Source organism: Tubulanus polymorphus, chromosome 11 (genome assembly GCF_964204645.1).
Source record: "Tubulanus polymorphus chromosome 11, tnTubPoly1.2, whole genome shotgun sequence".
Lineage (NCBI taxonomy): Eukaryota > Metazoa > Nemertea > Palaeonemertea > Tubulaniformes > Tubulanidae > Tubulanus > Tubulanus polymorphus.
Window position 1 is genome coordinate 13,418,828 of NC_134035.1, and position 19,345 is coordinate 13,438,172.

Below are 19,345 nucleotides of genomic sequence, written 5' to 3' on the forward strand. Positions count from 1 at the left end.
AGAATTTTGTCGAAAGTGGCAGAAATGTTTGAAATGATTTCATGTTAGTTTTCAGTGAATGAATATAATCCTAACGACCTCGAGCACCAATGATACGTCAAAGAAATCCAGTATTTTTAGTAAAAATAATCTCTGAAAATATAATTATCTTACGAAAAAGTAGCAGCAGCAGCAGCAGCAGCAGCAGCAGCAGTAGTAGTTGTATTGATAGACATCCCCCTCCCCTCAATCCATTCTTCCGTAATAATAATAGATTAAAAACCCGAACGACAGCAACAAAAAAACCAGAGTTGATATCAGATTTAGCCTGAAACCATTTGTGTAATGTTTACTGATCAGTGAACAGATAGAGACATGAGACAGAAGAGAGAAGGGGGAGGGGGGAGGGGAGGGGAGAGAGGAGAGAGGGGAATATTAATCCATTGATCTGTATAGCGGACCGAGCTATAAACATTGATCTATCAAAAACAAACAGGATCCAGTTCCACAAGTTGTGAATTTAGAGTTAACTCTGAACTCAGGACCCAGTTCCACAGTTGTGAGTTAAATTAGTCCATTTTCAATGAGTTAATTCAGTTTTACAAGGGTTGTGCTGGTCACCTCAGGCATGAACCCTGTAAAAGGTTTACTGTGTACATATATGACCATACTATGTCACCTCCGTTCTAACAGTACTCTGAACTAAAAGTGCATGTTTACTGTTTTAGTAGTCGTCAAATATACTTGTAATAGTTGTTGGCACACATATAGATAATTACATACAAATAGAATCACTCTAATTAACCTAGGCCTTGTTCTCCCTGACCTGGCACTTCCCCCCTAACCTGACCCGCCCCCTCTACCCCCCCCCCCTCTCGAGCATTTATAACAATCAACATTAGTTCAACCACTGACAAATATTCACAAATTCATATATACCCCAAAATTAATGACTCTAGACCCAGTCCCACAGTTCTGGATCCAGTTCCACAGTTCTGGACCCAGTTCCAGAGAACTGGATCCAGTTCCACAGTTACTGAACCCAGTTCCAGAGTTCTGAATCCAATACCACAGTTCAGGACTTGGCTCCACTATTTTTGATTAAGTTCTTATAGAGTTAAGATCAGTTGAATTTCCACCAATTTTTGACACTATTGTCAACGTTTAAACCGATACATTTCGAAGGGAAGTCAGAGTCAAGCGTTAATTTCCTTCAACTTGTTGTTTTTAACAATACTTTAGCAGAAGACAAACCACCACTGACATCACCTGACAGTAACAGCACCACTGACTGCGATGCACTTTCACCGAGCGAATGAGTGAGTTATTTTTAACAGTAGTTTCTAGTGAGGAATGTTATTGTTTTTTGTTTCTATCTCGCGGAGAATAGATTGAACTCCTACTAAAAACATCCTGACTGGAAATAACCACTTAAAAGAAAGAGGATTGAAAGAGGAAGAGAGAGAGAGATCGCGGTACGCCACACGCCACGGAGGTGGTGGTGGTGGTGATGGTGGTGGTGTCGGTGGTGGTTGTGTCGGTGGCGGTGGTGGTGTCGGTGGTGTCGGTGGCGGTGGTGGTGGTGGTGTTGGTGATGGTGGTGGTGTTGGTGGTGGTGGTGGTGGTGATGGTGGTTGTGATGGTGGTGGAGGTGGTGGTGTTGGTGGTGGTGGTGGTGGTGTTGGTGGTGGTGGTGTTGGTGGTGGTTGTGGTGTCGGTGGTTGTGGTGGTGTCGATGGTGTCGGTGGTGGTGATGGTGGTGGTGTCGGTGGTTGTGGTGGTGTCGATGGTGTCGGTGGTGGTGGTGGTGATGGTGGTGGTGTCGGTGGTTGTGGTGGTGTCGATGGTGTCGGTGGTGTCGGTGGCGGTGTCGGTGGTGGTGGTGTCGGTGGCGGTGGTGGTGTTGGTGGTGGTGGTTCAATAACTCAACACTTCCGTACTTCACGGGCTGCAGTCGCCTGGATACCCTACAGGTCAGTCAGTCATTCCAGAATTGAAGGACTGTTCAAGGAGTTTTCAAGAAGAAAATTTCAAATTTCGAGGGGTGTTGCATCACTTTCATATCCCAATTACAGTAGACTCCTCCTAAATCAGTACTGTTTATCTCAGTAAAGCATTAATTTGGGGGTATCTTGCGCGTGAAACCTATGACTACTAACTAGGCCTCAAACCTTAAAAAATTTCTGATTGCCAATTTCTCAAAATTCAAGGAATTTTCAAGGACTTATGGACATTATGCTCAAATTCAAGGATATTTGAGGACCTCGATAAACATTTTTGGTTTAGGGGTTTTTGCGGAATAAAGGAGTTGTAGGGAACTCTCAATGGTAGTGGAAATCAGCGAGAGTCGTTGAGCAATTCTCATCCATCGCAGGAAAACTGGATGAGTAGAAATGAGCAACAACGACCGACCGACCGACAGGTGGATGTCATACACCATGGGAGAATGACTCATCCCCTCCTCTCACTCCCTCTCAATCCTCCCCAGAAATAAATCACCGCCAAGAGCACATTTACTTTTCATCTTATGAATACAAATTCAAACCGTGGCCTTAATCACAGGGCCCAAGCTCACAGAGCACGGAGGCGGGACGGACATATAAATCCTGACAAACTGACAGCAGTCTGAGCAGCCGGTTGTGAGATAGATATTGGTTACCTGTATGAAGAAGGTCTCGATGGTAAACTCCTGTACATCCATTGCCAGTTTGTAGAATGATACATTTCGAATAAACTCCGAATCCAATCACACACTACAGTAGTATCATTCACATTCACTCGACAGACAGATTAAACCCATAATTGTTAATTAACAGCCGTAATTAATAGAACTGATAGATTGGCCTCGATAGACCGACCGTGCACCGAGTGTTCTAATCAATTTTTAAACTTTCCGAGAAAATCATGACTTTCGCTAGGCGTATATTCCGAAATATTCGAGATGAAGACAAGTTGCTTTTATAATCCTGATCTACATCAACTGATTCAATAATCCTGATCTACATCAACTGATCCAATAATCCTGATCTACATCAACTGATTCAATAATCCTGATCTACATCAATTGATTCAATAATCCTGATCTACATCAACTGATTCAATAATCCTGATCTACATCAACTGATTCAATAATCCTGATCTACATCAACTGATTCAATAATCCTGATCTACATCAACTGATTCAATAATCCTGATCTACATCAACTGATTCAATAATCCTGATCTACATCAACTGATTCAATAATCCTGATCTACATCAACTGATTCAATAATCCTGATCTACATCAACTGATTCAATAATCCTGATCTACATCAACTGATTCAATAATCCTGATCTACATCAACTGATCATGTCTAGTGAATTCGGCCGATTTTATAAATGATTATCTCATTAATGATATCTCAATATCCTTCTGATAAGTTTTTCTCTCTCTCAGAGAGTGAGAACCACTTCCATCCATCTCTCTCACTCTTGTCCTCCTCTCAATATCTCCAATACTAAACTATAAGTGTATAACATATACAGCGGCTGTGGAGGTCAAACTGACTCCTTCAATAAATCCAAAAATATCTCAAACGAGATCTCCGCGCAATCTCGAGATCTCCGCAATCTCGAGATAATTAATATATCCGATGATATATCGAATGAATTCGCGAGTACAAATCAATTTGTAAAAAAACCTCCAACCACAAAATCTCGACATAAACTTCACTTGTATCCACTAGCTATTACTAGTATATAACTATAGTAGCAGCAGCAGCAGCAGCTGGTGCTGGTGGTGCTGGTAGTGGTATATACTATACACACTGAGGTACATCACCTCCCCTCCTCCCTCCTCCCCTCCCGGGATCCTGTTTCTATGTTTATCTTGAATCTTGAGAATCGTAAGATCTTGTAATCAGATTCAAACGGTTAATGTTACAGAGACTCCCAGCTCCAGAATCCGAACCCGGTCGTTGTTGTTATTGGTATAAACTCCACTCAGACTGAGATGAATTCATACCCTGAAAACTAATTAAACACGTCTCAACAGTGAAACATTGTTTCAAATACTTGCATCCAGTTTTACACAACTCGTACAAATAGAGATGATTCTTATCAATATATTTTGTAGACTTCGAAGTCAAACTGAATCAACAGGAACCAGTTATAAAGTCACGTCCAATTTGATCATCAATCTTAAGACTGGTCTTAAGTTGTTAGATTTTTTATAGAACCAAAATTAGCTTAGACTGGTCTTAAGTTGTTAGACTGGTGTAATTTAAAATGACTTTAGACTGGTCTTAAGTCGTTAGATTGGCTATAGAACTACGATGAGTTAAGACTGATCTTAAGTTGTTAGATTTGTTGTAGAACAACAATGAGCTTTGATCTTGAAGTTATTAGATTGACTATAGAACCAGTAGAACCAAAATGGTCTTAAACTGGTCTTAAATCTAAGTCATGTCTGTAAAACTGGGCCCTGGTTTCTATATCTCCTTGTACAATGAGGGTCCGAATTCACAAAACACTCTCAAATAAATTTAATTTTCTTCATTAATCCGGTTTATCTGATCAAATTGATTCAGTACTGAACTAATAATCCATTTATTACTGGTCCCGGGATATTGAAGTTACCAATAGAGACATCGTAACAAATTGAGACACCATGGAAACAGAACTGATAAATATCAAAACGCTCCGAGTTGCTTTATTCCCCCGATCTCTCTCATTCTTAAAAAATACAACTTCAACCAAATTAATCAAACGCAACATTGTAGATATAAATATCCATTCAATCTTGAGTCTGCGGAACAGACAATATTACCACAGCGCAAAACAGAAAAAAAAACTATATATATGACCATCATCAATTATCTCTGAATATCTGACATATTCTTCAATTGCAGTAAAACACCCCCTCCCTCGCTCCCTGCCCCTCCCCCTCCCTCTCAGACCTCTCCTCTCTGTTCATGTTGAATAAATTGTTTTTTCACAATCAATATCAAAAATGCTTCTGCTGTTTGTTGTATGCAGTGGTTTATCTTTTTTGTGAGTCTCAAATCCAATAAACAACAGACGTGGCGGTCACCGTCGTCGGTTCAGATCTGTCGCAGTTACAGAGATCTATCAGTTTAACCCGGAACACTCAAACATCTCAAACAGAGCCACAGACCTGAGGAGGGATGCCGGTGTACATCAAACCCCCCCCCCCCTTCCCAAATTGGAGGAAAGGAGGTATATCTTTCTATTCTAGTGATATGCCCTATTTTTGGGAGTACACCCCTCGTGAAATCAGACCCTGAATCTACCCCTGTCATCCGAGCTAGAATTCATGAAATGCCTGGATCCAGTTCCACAGTTGTTCAATTGTTTGATTCATACAGAGTTAAAAGATTAGGTCATTTTAATTGTTTAAACATTTTAAACCGATTCTGGTGAACAGTAACTGGAGAAATGTAATATCCTGGATGGAGGAGAGAGAGTATAGGAAGCAGGCAATATCCCGAGGATACTAAATCTCTCGTATAAATTAAACTCAAACTATCCCGATGGGATATTAGAAATTTCTGATGTTTCAATTGAACTCTATTTTCTACAGTGTTTTCTCGTGATAAAGAAACTCTAATCAAAGGCAAACTTTAACGCGCTGAGTTCTGACGATCAATCGAGGATCTCTTATCTCAAAAATAAACTCTCAGGAATTGTTTAAGAAATGATACAAAAAAATGCGTATACAATACTAGAATGAAACTGTATGTATTAGATATAGGCAGCAGGGACTGTGAGCTGCTGCTTTACAGTCAGCTACACAACTGACATATTATCAGCAGCTTAAATAATTATCATGTGCCGAATCAATTAATAATAACAGAAAGAACAAAATTAATATTTCTGACTGTCCCCTCAACTACTGTCATCATCTACTTAAGACTTCAGTTCCACAGTTCTGCACCCAGTTCCGTAGTTCTGGATCCAGTATCACAGTTCTGGATCCAGTATCACAGTTCTGGATCCAGTATCACAGTTCTGGATCCAGTATCACAGTTCTGGAGCCAGTTCCACAGTTCTGGATCCAGTATCACAGTTCTGGATCCAGTATCATAGTTCTGGAGCCAGTTCCACAGTTCTGAACCCATTTCCACAGTTCTGGACCCAGTTCCACAGTGCTGGACCCAGTTCCACAGTTCTGTACTCAGTTCCACAGTTCTGAACCCAGTTCCACAGTTCTGGACCCAGTTCCACAGATCTGGACCCAGTTCCACAGTTCTGGACTCAGTTCCACAGTTCTGGACCCAGTTCCACAGTTCAGGACCCAGTTCCACAGTTCTGTACTCAGTTCCACCGTTCAGGACCCAGTCCCACAGTTCAGAACTCGTAGCCACCAGATGCCACACCTGATTGGTCACCAGTTACCACACCTGATTGGTCACCAGTTACCACACCTGACTGGTGATCAGTTACCACACCTGACTGGTCATCTCACACCTGACTGGTCACCTCACAGCTGACTGGTCACCCACACTGACCAGACAAACTTCCAAACTGTTTCATTCATCAGAGTTCTGTGGTCTAGTGGTAAGGCTCAGGGTTTGCAATCCGTGGACCCAGGTTCAAATCCCGCTAGGGTTGAAGAGCTAGGGTTAGGGTTAATCGGTGGCTGACTTAGGGTTACGGCTCCCTGGGATAGAGACCATAGGGTAAGGGTTAGGGAAATTTTGACGAAATTAAATTAAATTGTTTGAATTTTTTTTTTAATGAGTCAAAACTTGAGTTAGATTCTTCCCTGCACTGGATCAGTGTGTATTGTGTGTGGCAGGGATGGAGGAGGGGAGGATGGGGGAGGATGAGGGGGGACTCTGTGTGGGGAGTGAGATACAGGTCGCACTGACACTAACTGACTGGCTCTACACACAGAAGGCCTACTATATTATAAACAATAGTAGAAGAATCAGTTGTTGATAGTGATTGAGAGGAGACCGACTGGATGGATGGATGAACCAATTCCCAGTCTCTTATACTCAAGTGGTCCAGGGTAGAGGAGAATCTTGATGACCAGGTCCACACACACACACACACAGGGTCCGGGATGTCCACTGGGCGCAAGAATACAAGTAAAACTAAAATAGACAGCAGTTGTTGCTGTCTGAGGAAAATAAAGACACTTAAATAGACAGCAGGGGGAAAGAGTTGAGCGGAGAGACTCGATCTGCAGAGACAAAATGAATGATGACCCGTTGTTGGACTCAGCCAGCAGCAGCCACCGAGCAGCCGCTAGACTCCCTCCTCCTCAGTCTCAGACGTGTTTTATTGAATACTATTGTCGCTTACCTGTCCGACATGTTTCAGCCGTCTGTCTGTAGATAGAAACCTGTTCTTCACGATCATATATATTCACGCATACAACTGCATTAAATCCTTCCGACGTCAAACAATAACAATAACACCGATCAGGATACGATGACAATTTCTATGAACGGCCATTTTGTTCTTACCGAAGGTGTGTGTGTGACGTACGGAAATTGACGGAATTTGCCGAGCGATCAGATCGCTACCTGGGGACAAAATTTGGAACTAGGGAAAAGGGTACATAAAAAAGACGGAATGGGACTCTGTACAATACGGAGTCCAACACTGGGTTCGAACCCGGGGCACCCCTGTACATCCTCTATTCAGTATCAGAATTCCAAATAGAACAGGTTCGAACCTGTAACACCCCTGTAAATCCTCTATTTGACGGCATTATAACAAGGATCACTCAAAATCAGATTCTCACAAGTCCGGGTTTGAACCTAGGAGAACCCCCTGTTTTTATCGTCATTCAGCATCAACTCAACACAAAATTATAACAAATAAACTGAACATTTATGAAGTTTTTTATTAAATACGCATGGATTGATTGTAAACAGCAATAATAGCACTTTATATGATTGAGACCAATGACTACAGTTTAAACACTGATTAATTACAAGCCTAAGGAATAGATCTAAACCCATACAGTTTAAACACTGATTAATTATTAACCTTCGGAATAGATCTAAACCCTAACAGTTTAAACACTGATTAATTATAAGCCTAAGGAATAGATCTAAACTCATACAGTTTAAACACTGATTAATTATGAGCCTAAGGAATAGATCTAAACCCTTACAGTTTAAACACTGATTAATTATAAGCCTAAGGAATAGATCTAAACCCTTACAGTTTAAACACTGATTAATTATAAGCCTAAGGAATAGATCTAAACCCTTACAGTTTAAACACTGATTAATTATAAGCCTAAGGAATAGATCTAAACCCTTACAGTTTAAACACTGATTAATTATAAGCCTAAGGAATAGATCTAAACCCTAACAGTTTAAACACTGATTAATTATAAGCCTAAGGAATAGATCTAAACTCATACAGTTTAAACACTGATTAATTATGAGCCTAAGGAATAGATCTAAACCCTTACAGTTTAAACACTGATTAATTATAAGTCTAAGGATTAGATCTAAACCCAAACAGTTTAAACACTGATTAATTATAAGTCTAAGGATTAGATCTAAACCCAAACAGTTTAAACACTGATTAATTATAAGCCTAAGGATTAGATCTAAACCCAAACAGTTTAAACACTGATTAATTATGAGCCTAAGGAATAGATCTAAACCCAAACAGTTTAAACACTGATTAATTATAAGTCTAAGGAATAGATCTAAACCCTAACAGTTTAAACACTGATTAATTATAAGCCTAAGGATTAGATCTAAACCCAAACAGTTTAAACACTGATTAATTATAAGCCTAAGTATTAGATCTAAACCCTGCTCCTTTTAACATTGGATAAAATAACATAATAAGAGACGGATTGGAATATGTTTGAAATCACCACCAATTTCGAATGAAGCGACACAAACGAGAAACAAGGAATTGAATCAGTTCAGCCTAAAACTTCGTACAGATAAACATTGTGTAATTGATTGTCTTCGATCGCGTCGATTTCATCGGGAAATAATTCACGCGAGATGATTTCACGTTTCGAATCGAGGTCAATTTGACAAAGCCAGTTCTGAGGGAACTGTAACTGAAATGATACAAAATAAAGAGATCATGATGAAAACCATTGATGAAACAACGAATCTCACGATAACAAATAAAATAGATATTCATTGATTCATTACCTGTAATTGTTTCATTGATTCTTCAATACTTGGTAAAGTAATAATTAATGCTCCCGATTTACGAACTGTTTGTGACAAAAACATCCACATTCTAAAAACAGATATAAACTTTTTAATTGACTTTTACAGGATCCAGTGTTTATACAGGTATCAATATGGTATTTGGGCCATGTTACTCCTTCAGATATCACAATTCTTCCAATTTCTGTTCATCCATACTTGTAACATATGTTCAGAAGTTCACAAGAGACATTTTTAATTGAAAATGAACTACTAACACCAGAGACATTTTATCAGCACACTTTCAAAAACTGATCATCCACACTTCACATGTGTTCAGTGCTTCACCTGAGATATTTTCAATTGAAAATGAACTACAAACACCAGACATTAGACATTTTATCAGCACACTTTCAAAAACTGATCATCCACACTTCACATGTGTTTAGTGCTTCACCTCAGACATTTTAATTGAAAATGAACTACACCAGATATTAGACATTTTATCAGCACACTCTCAAGACTTCGCACAACTGTAGTGACGAATGTCTAATGGGGGATGATTGAGAACTGCAGAATGATACTACAGTTATCAGGTAGTGGGCAGATCTGGGATTATTGAAGTCAAACTTACTTCTTTTGTTCTTCATCAGGCATGAAATATTCGAAGACATTGTTCATAATGACCACATCACCTACAAACATAGAACGCGCCATCAACGAACGATAACTTTTAGACATATGAAATATATCGACGATGAAGATGACAGATCATCGCTTACCGGTAGACAATAAACTAGACTGCAAGCTAACATCTGAATTAAGTACCTGAAAATAGAGAATTAAAACCAAATATACAATCCTTTAAATTTCCAACATACAGTTAAAATTGCTGAAGTTGAGACAACTAATCATCGAAATAATGACTCAAACTTATCAAATTGAATTAGAAATACAAATTGGGAGACAATACTAGAGATGACTTAGCAATATGAATCAGGGGCCGGTTCCATAGTCATGGCTTTGACTTAAGACTAGTCTAAGACTATTTTAGTTATATAGCTAATCTAACAGCTTAAGACCAGTCTTAAGATGTAAGAGCACTTTTGGACATAAGTCTCGACTACGGAACCAGCCCCTGCAGCGGTCATGTGTGTTCTAGTCGGGTTACTTATAAGTTGACCGTATCGTGGCTTAACCGAACTCATCTTAATACTGCTTACCTCAATACAGCTTATCTCAATACAGCTTACCTCAATTCTATCACTCAGTTTATATTTCTCAATAATTTGTTGTTGAATTCGACACCAATCAGCGCTGATTTCAACACCAACGATTCTCTCTGCCGAACTGTAAAAATAAGCCTGAAATCAAAACCAATGCACAATCACTAGTGTTTGAAACATGATGGCTTTTTTACTGCAGCCATAAACTAAAGTCTAAACGTACACAAAATTGAACTGATATCGCACAGGGGCCAGTTCCATAGTCAGGGCTTAGACTTAAGACCAGTCTTAATATTCAAGACCACTTTTGGACTTAAGTCTCGACGATGGAACTGGCTCCTGTTGTTACTTAAGTCTAACAGTAGTTTTAAATCTTAATATAAGTCTTAAGTTGTAAGATTGGCTAGAGAATCAAGATAGTCTTAAACTGGTCGTAAATCTAAGCCATGATTCTGTGCACCTGGAGGCTTATGGTATCGCATATGCATATTACTTCACAATGGAGCCAGGGTCTTATGTACAATTCCTAAATTTCTAATTACATGCTTCTCAAAATTAAAGCAGTTTTGAAGGAGTTTCTGGCATTTTGCTCTCATGAAATGAGTTTCAAGCACCTTAAAATGCATTTCAATTTAGAAGGAGTTTTAAATTAATTGAAGCGTTGTAAGGACCAGGATCCATATATCTGTGTAGTCTAGCATGTAACCGGTAGTAGTAGTAAGTGTAACCGTAAAACATCTAGATCTATTGCATCAACCGCAGAGAGTGAAGGTCACTTACCCCGTAAAGTAAAGCGCCGAGTCGAGAACCGATATCAATCACTGTTTTTCCGCGAAGATCCGACAAAATATACTCAAAAATAAACTTCACTTGAATCAAAGACGCAGAATGTGAAATAAACGCTGAAATAGAAGTGAAAATGAAAATCTGAAACGGTTGTTTTTTCGAACGAAGTCTTAAAAACGATACTCATAGTTTATAACTACAGTGGAACCTCGTTATAATGAACTCAGACACAACGATTCATTGGATATAACAAATATCAAAGTAACACAATTTCACTATCGATTATAACAGATTTTCTGGTCACTTTCTACTGTACTGTACTCTCTATTAAAGAGAAATTACATTTATATTTACATCGAGCGGATCGTACAAAATCTAGACTGAGGGGGTTCAGGGTCGTATGATCCAATTTCCCAGTTAGAGGGGTGGCAGGATGAGGGTCCTGGTAGTGAGGGTGCTTGGTCTTGGCCGAGGGATGCGAGGGTTACACTCACTGAGAGGTGACACCTGATGACTTCCACATAGCTGACAATAATTACGAGAGATTTTTCCGAGTTCGCAAAGTTCATCCAGTTTCTCATCATCGTAAATAAATGAATCGACGTGAATCGTAGTAGAGCGTGACGAATCGGAATTCTGAAAAACAAGCATCCACAAATGAATCAATTAATTGAATCAATGTATCTGTGCCTGGTGTAGATTAACAGCAGAAAACAGATAAGTTTAAAACCCCCTATATACAGAACTTAACAGATTAAAAAACGGAATTTCATTTATCAAGAGTTGAAATCATATACACAATATTTCAAACTCTCACTTGAGATCATTGTCATGATCGGATATTTTCACCAACCACATATTTAAGCCCATATACGATTATAAGCTTAACACCAACAACGATTAGATAACTAACTAGTAAAATCTTTAAGATTACTAGCTCGCTAGGGATAAATCAACTCTTTTGACCCCCTCAGTGGCCTTCTGCATCTGATCATGTCCCTTTGGATACTCCCTCTCCCTTTCTCCCCCTCTGCTCTCCTCTCTCTCGACCTACCTGACTTTGAGACGAGGATGGAGGCAACCCCTCTCTCTCTCGACCTACCTGACTTTGAGACGAGGATGGAGGCAACCCCTCTCTCTCTCGACCTACCTGACTTTGAGATGAGGATGGAGGCAACCCCTCTCTCTCTCGACCTACCTGACTTTGAGATGAGGATGGAGGCAACCCCTCTCTCTTTCAACCTACCTGACTTTGAGACGAGGATGGAAACCGTATATGTTCATCCTGAACCGTACAATCAATAGGTAAAATGTCTCTCAGATCGTCCTGAATGTTTCTGATCATAACGTCTGAATTTCTATATCTCACACGATTTCTTCCCTCCAGTAATTCTACAAACAAATACAAACCAATATTGTTGTGAAACATCAGGGGCGGATCTAAAGGGGGATGTCAGGGTGTCCGGACCCCCCTCAACTTTGAAGTGCCCTCAAAAATGTCACTCCAAAATTTTTTTGACCAAGGTTTTCCACCTATAACAATTTTTTCAACGCATGAAATGACCGAAAGCGCCCCCTGAAATTGTGTGGAAGTATCCAGAGTATGTGGTGCTTCGTAAAATGTGTCCTTTTTTCTCATTGGACACCCCTCCCTCCCATGGAAAAGCCCCTAAACATCGATCAACACACAGGGGCTCGTAATTTAAAATTGGGGGTAAAAAGTAGCAAAACTAGATTCGCCCCCAAACTTCAAAAGTACAAGCACCTATGCATCAACAGATTGTCGACAGACGACCGTCTGTGTGCGGGGGGCAGAGGATTCAGGGGGTCTACGCAGACCGCCGCCCCCCTCCCTCCCCCACATCTTATTGAGAAGATAACATTTTCACAACATGGGGCCAGTTGCTCAAAAGTTGGTTAAAGATAACCGGTCATTAAATACCATAGTCACAATGAAATTTCAATTGTCACCGTATAAACTATCCACTGGTTAACTCTAACCAACTTTTGAGCAACCGGCCCATGAAAGCAACACATACAGTGGCAAATTATCATCAGTCATTTTGTTCTAGAAGCTAAGACGCTCAGAAAAAGGGATCTATCTTTTCAAGTTTTGCTCAAGGAATATACATGCTCACATTCACGTACCAATTACGCGTAGGTCTCGTATTTTCGAGGTCCCCTCGAGATCTCGTTACCTGTTGCCGTTTTCTGAGTCCAGCGAAGGAAATTGTCGATCATATTATCGGGAAGAGTCTTGAAGATCGCTGTGAACTGTTCGCATTGTTGTAGCATCGTTAAACATCAGACTTCAAACTACATTCATTCAACGACGACCTGAGGAGATTGACAATAAATCACACTGTGACACTGTCTGCACTGTGACAGTCAACTGGTGGAAAGCTGAACTAAAATATCGTTTTTTAATCCACTTTAAACTGTATAGAAGGATATACAAAAAGTCTGCATTGAAAGGGGTTCCTGAGAGAAAAGAGACTCCATGATTTGAAAGTTTAACAATATGTCTCCATGCCTACCAACTGAAGTTTGGTACGTAGGCATGGAAACATATCGTTAAACTTTCAAATCATGGAGTCACTTCTCTTCATTTAACCCCTTTCAGTGAAGTCTTTTTGGATATCCTTCAATACAGTTTCAAATGGATTAAAAAATGATGATTGATTTAGGTCGACTGCCTGTCCTTTCTGGTCCTATTAAGACCTTTATCAGGTATGTACTACCAAAAATGAGCAAGCTAGGTCACCTGGAATGCTCTCAAGTCAGGTTGAAATAGACATTAGCCGTTGTTCCTCAAACAACTGTAGGGAATCGTAACAACGACTGAGGTTAAGGACAAGGTATAATATTCAGTTCATCACATTCACACTCACAGACTATTTCTGGGGTCTTTTTTCATAATCGGCGCTATTGCACTTTCGTACCCCCTCCCAAAAATTTTAATTTCTGTATGTTATTAATCGGGGAGGTCTGTAGAGTCAAAATAAATTACTTTTGACAAAAAAAATAATTTTTTCCAAGCCAACATTGTGATAATTTGCGGCCGATCTCCTCGATTCAAATCGACGGGTCGGCCATGTTTCCGCACTAATTACCACCTAAAAACATCTGGATCTCAATAAATTAAATTGAATTGACAAAATTTCGTTTTTGGGTATATAATATTTATTCATCAGAACATCTTTGGGAGGGGGGTACGAAAGTGCAATAGCGCCGATACGGCGATACATTATATATAACTCCAGAAACTGTGCTCAAGATGGCAGGTACCTTCTCAAAAACTGAATGGGACAGGCAACCAGTCTAAATTTGAATCGAGTGATACCGAATCCAGTGCTCACTTCACGACGGTACAATAGACAGGTTACTGACTCCATTTGAAAAGATGTCCTTTCTATGTCGGCGATACAATATTTGTCATCACACCATTCACAATTAGACCTAAATTCCTTCACTTCAATCAACTAACCAATAATATACAGGCCTTGGTCCTTGGTTAGCACTAATAGACGGCACGAAGTCGGTATTCCGGTTGTGGCATGCGAGTAGTAAAGATTGATTTTCTAATCGAGCAAATTCGATTACCACGGCGAATATATCAAATATTTAATACTACCATTGAAAATTTTACTTTAGGGGTAAACCTGCTTTCTAAAAAGAGTCGTTTGCGACAGAACTGTTTTATGCAACGATTGTAGTTAGCGTGGGTTATTAACCGGCGACGCAGTGATCCCTCGCGTGCCAAAGGAAGAATTTGAAGTGAGATTCGGAATTCTAAATTCTACAAAGAACGATAAAAGGAAGAAGTCCCACAATTCGAATTGTTCGAACTGATTCATTAGAACGACTTCTACGATTAATTAACACGGACTAGTGTTTCGATTCGACTTAACTGACATCATTATCCTACCTAGTGGGTGTATACACTGTATGAATCAGTGTCACTTCTTAGAACCCGGGGACCGCTGGAAGGCAGTTCAGGATCCTCGAGCCAGGTACAGCAGTGGGCTTGAGACCAGGGAACCTCTACGGCTCCATCTTCCAGGAAGGAAAGACAGTCCAGTGTTTGGTTCGCCACACAAAGTCATTTTTCGTTAATCGATTTCAATACACTTATCCTTCAGGGGCATGTTTAATGATTCCATCATCCATTCAGACGACTGAGGGATATAACTATGTCCGAGGGTCGGTTCACTGTACTGTCATGTACCATTAAGCACAATATGTGAAATGGCCGAGTGTAGGAGGAAGCATTAATAGCGAGGCAGGAGTCAAAACACTGGCTCTTTCTGGGAGTTTTAGGTGGTCCTGACAAGGACCGATTCAAGAGTTCAAAAGACCGTCGAATTCATTTACTTCTTTGCTGCAGTTTTCTTAGCGGCGGTTTTCTTCGCTGGAGTCTTTTTCTTGGCCGGTTTGGCTGCTGCCTTCTTGGTCGGAGTTTTGGTTTTCTTGGCAGGCTTGGCCGCGGCTTTCTTTTTCGGCGAAGCTTTCGTCGCTTTCTTGGCGGTTGTTTTCTTAGCGGCAGGCTTCTTCGCTTTCGTCGGTTTAGCTGCTTTAGGTTTGGTGACCTTCTTGGCGGCTGGTTTCTTTACGACTTTCTTCGGTTTGGCGGCATCTTTCTCTTCTTTCTTCGCTCCCTGACTCAATCTGAAACGTCCAGAAGCGCCTTGACCTTTGTTCATGTAACGAACGTAAGTTCCCTTCTCGAGTCCGGATTTCAGTTCTTTACGGATGAAGGCGCCTTGACGTTCGATGTCGACCTTGTAGTGTCCGGCGATGTGCTTCTTGATGGCGACCAGAGACGATCCGGTTTTGTCTCCCAAGGCGGTGATAGCGGCTTTCACCATAACGTTGAACGAAGGATGAGCGGCCGGAGCTTTCGGTTTCGCGGTCTTCTTGGCGACGGCCTTTTTAGCGGGCGAGGCTGGAGCGGCGGCTACGGCGTCAGACATGGTTGTAGTCGTTGAGTTGATAATCTCGTAGATCAGAACGCGACGTGTTGAATGAACGGTTTCTACAGTTCGAGTGATGTCCGTTCAGCCGATACGCGCTTGTATATGTTCAACTATTGCCGACGCGCACGTACCGCTGCTACGCGCAGAGCGCTCGATTCTATTCAGCTGAATTCACCGACGCGGATTTTGTGCTGGATGATTTTAATAAACGGTTAATTTCTCGAATTATCACCGCTCAAACCCAAACATAACTAACATATTCTGAAAGCCAAGATCTGACTCTATCAATCTATGTGATCAAATCGATATTTCATATTTGTTAACGGTATCGAAATCTCAGTTGTTTGAAGACAATCGCGGAAAATAAAATAAAACTTTGTTCTAAAGCTAAAAATTAATACGTTTCGCATCTCGAAATCCATCTAACTATTATTTCAGATGAAAGATAATGTTGTTTTTTATCAACTGACGAAGTTTTGTGAAATTTGGAGCGGTAAAACTGGTGGAATTTGACGATTTATTTTGACCCTACCAGAGCAGTTTCGTCAGACGCGGTATGACGCCGCCAACTCGGGTCCTTTTTCTAAATCGACCCCTGGCGCAATCAAACAATAATTTACACCTAACAAACATAATAACATGATAACTTTTTATATTTCCGATAATCTTGATATCAATTTTGGTAAATATTTTGATGGGAAGTTGTTTAATTTCACATATATCTGAGTTGAAGTGACGGTGATATCGGCAGCGACTGAGACGCGTAGCCTGGCGGTGATCGGCCATTTCTCATCTCAATATTCTTCTCCATTGTTTTCTTTTTCGCGAATCAAGAATATCTTAAACAACGAGGTTCTATGAGTCTCGAATTACAATAATTTCAATATCTAGTTTCATTCATGTTTCGCATCTGTACTGAGGAGAAATATACTTCAGATGATGAAAGTGAGGAGAGGCCAGTCGGCGTCCCGGAGACAAAGCGACGATCATCGGTATGATTGATCTAATATCCTCGGGTAATTCTTCGTCTGAGAAATCAGGAAAAATATTCCACGAGTAAATAAATAACAATTTACAATATGATAAGACTGAATCATCCACTAATGCCATTGAATCATTGAAATTCAGTGGCGGATTTAGCCTACCGCACTTGCCGCTAATGCGATAGTCAACATTTTTCCTCTAACAACATTTTATTTATTTCATGGATGGATTTGACTTAGCTGATTCCTTGGAAAAAAGTACCCGTATTAAAACAGGATTTTTCTCTTCCAAAACCCAGGAAATGTCATCTCAGCCCTTTAAATTTTTCAAAATTATCTGGGGGAGGGCCCCCAAACCCCCCGTAGGCACGTCGTGCCTATGACACTCGTATTGCACATCTCGTGCCTTCGGCATTCGGTTGCCGAAATGCGGTAGTCATATTATGCCTCTGGATCCGCCAATGAAATTGCATAAATAATCATCATTTGATATTCGAAGCTTGGGAGAGTGGCCTTTTCTGGACCTTTTTAAGGCAAAATATCTATGAAATTTCCGAAAGGTGGAAACTAAAACTAAATTTGTAACGAAAGAAAATGCGGAATTGTGGAACCCCCCAAAAGCTTTCAAAAAGTCAGTATACAGATTCGCGTAAAATACAAGAAAATAATTCGAAAAAATTTGTATTCTTCTATTCCACAATTAGGGTAGTCTCTGGTGCTGAGCCGGGAAAACCGCGCTGCATTACAGAAAACGAGATACGAGAATTTTGAAAAAAAATCAACTACTGCGATCCAGTCCAGACATCTTCCATTCATTAATTAGTTCATTTAATGCAAGATATTTTTCAAAGTTTTTAACATGAAAAATGAAAAATAAACAAAACAAATAAAAAGAGCCGACACTAGGCGCGGAATTTTGATAATGATAGATTTGATAAAATATCTTAATCGGTTCCGACAATTTACTTCGGCGCGGGTGGAAATGAAATAAATAAGTTTGTTTGTTAATTTTTGTTTGTTTGTTTGTTTATACTGAACGAGAGGTTTCACGGAGTGAGGTCATGAACGAGAGGTCTCACGGAGTGAGGTCAAGACGTATTTAAAGATTATAAAACATAACATATAGAATATGAAATACATTGAGAATATGAAATAAACAATAATAATTATTTGACTGAGAAAAGAGACGACAATAACTGTGTACAAAATGTATGTATGTTAGGGCTACCTGCGAGCAATTTAATTACTTGTAGGGGCTACAAAGGAGAAATACAGAAGCTGTTATACACAGGTGCGTATTCGATTTGCACGTCAGAATCGCCACGGACCTCCACCAGAGTTTCCTCTGGCTTCGTCCTGCTCAAGCATAGTTCACCATCTTTCGGGTCAAATATAAATATTGACAAAGGACCGGAATGATGAAAAAGATGACGATATGTGTTGATTAGCTTCACTTAAGTTTTTAAAAAAATTCCTAATTTCCTAGAGATGTCGCAAAAATACATCAAGATGCTCTTTACGATTTTTTGAATTGTAGTTAATACACTCGCCCAATAGTGAGTTAGACGCCATCTATCGGAATGTGGTGACAACAAAACTGCAGATCGCAAACGATGGCGGTATTAGTTACGTATTTTAAAACAGACAACTAAAAACGTTTATATGATTCAAAACTATTGGCAATAATTAATGGTGAATAAAGAGTTTATACAATTTCAGGCAGCGATTGAAACAATTTAAATTTGAATTGAAATTGAATCGCCCGCTAATGAAAAAGTCTTGGGATGACAATAATAAGCGCCAGAGATAAAGATGATAAACTTTCATTCTTCCGACTACGAAACTATGAGGTTAAAAAGGCAAAAATTGTCAAGTGCTGCCTCTATATACAAAGGTAGCGGTAGATATCAGCACCTAGTGTGCCCGGCCTTTTCAGCCCTTATGCCTTTTAAGCACTTGCAAAGCAAAACCAAAGTAAGGGGGGGGCAGGAAAAAATAAAATGAAATTTTTTAAGATCATAATAGGCGTTTTAGAATGGAAGGGTAGATAAAAAAAATTAAAATAATTTTTTTTAATTATTTTAGTAAGAATTTTGTAAACGGCAATAAAATTTGGAATCAGTTTCTGTTATTGTTTGCTTGGTGACGATTCTAAGAGAATGTACAGGGTAGATAGGGCGGCTGGCCAGGTGAACAAACCGAGTGAACGAAGCTCAGCGCAGTAATGAGAAACAATAGTATCATTATC

At 39.9% G+C, this 19,345-nt stretch overlaps 2 protein-coding genes across 3 annotated transcripts; both read right to left on the reverse strand.

The window, feature by feature from the left end:
• Positions 1 to 7,865: 7,865 nt before the first annotated feature.
• Positions 7,866 to 14,239, reverse strand: LOC141912844 (uncharacterized). 2 transcript variants are annotated; one of them, XM_074804260.1, is made up of 10 exons: positions 14,149 to 14,239; positions 13,337 to 13,475; positions 12,385 to 12,530; positions 11,633 to 11,774; positions 11,133 to 11,254; positions 10,380 to 10,490; positions 9,909 to 9,954; positions 9,761 to 9,821; positions 9,127 to 9,217; positions 7,868 to 9,029 (listed from the first exon to the last, which is right to left on the reverse strand). In XM_074804260.1, the coding sequence occupies exons 2-10, from the start codon at positions 13,431 to 13,433 to the stop codon at positions 8,886 to 8,888; spliced, it is 960 nt and encodes a 319-aa protein (XP_074660361.1). In that variant the 5' UTR covers positions 13,434 to 13,475; positions 14,149 to 14,239; the 3' UTR covers positions 7,868 to 8,885. The 2 variants fall into 2 exon arrangements, with proteins under 2 accessions (XP_074660362.1, XP_074660361.1); XM_074804261.1 differs by lacking the exon at positions 14,149 to 14,239 and having other exon boundaries at positions 7,866 to 9,029; positions 13,287 to 13,468.
• Positions 14,240 to 15,508: 1,269 nt separating this feature from the next.
• LOC141913129 (histone H1-like) lies at positions 15,509 to 16,111 on the reverse strand. Its single transcript, XM_074804587.1, has one exon. The coding sequence runs from the start codon at positions 16,109 to 16,111 to the stop codon at positions 15,509 to 15,511; it is 603 nt and encodes a 200-aa protein (XP_074660688.1).
• Positions 16,112 to 19,345: the final 3,234 nt, after the last annotated feature.

Excerpts from the sequence above, each read along its gene's own strand:
- LOC141912844 (XM_074804260.1), bottom strand. The coding sequence starts at position 13,433 with ATGCTACAACAATGCGAACAGTTCACAGCGATCTTCAAGACTCTTCCC. Across the intron at positions 12,531-13,336 it reads GACTCAGAAAACGGCAACAG|AATTACTGGAGGGAAGAAAT; the intron begins GTAACGAGATCT and ends ATTTGTTTGTAG. Across the intron at positions 11,775-12,384 it reads CATCCTCGTCTCAAAGTCAG|AATTCCGATTCGTCACGCTC; the intron begins GTAGGTTGAAAG and ends CTTGTTTTTCAG.
- LOC141913129 (XM_074804587.1), bottom strand. The coding sequence starts at position 16,111 with ATGTCTGACGCCGTAGCCGCCGCTCCAGCCTCGCCCGCTAAAAAGGCC.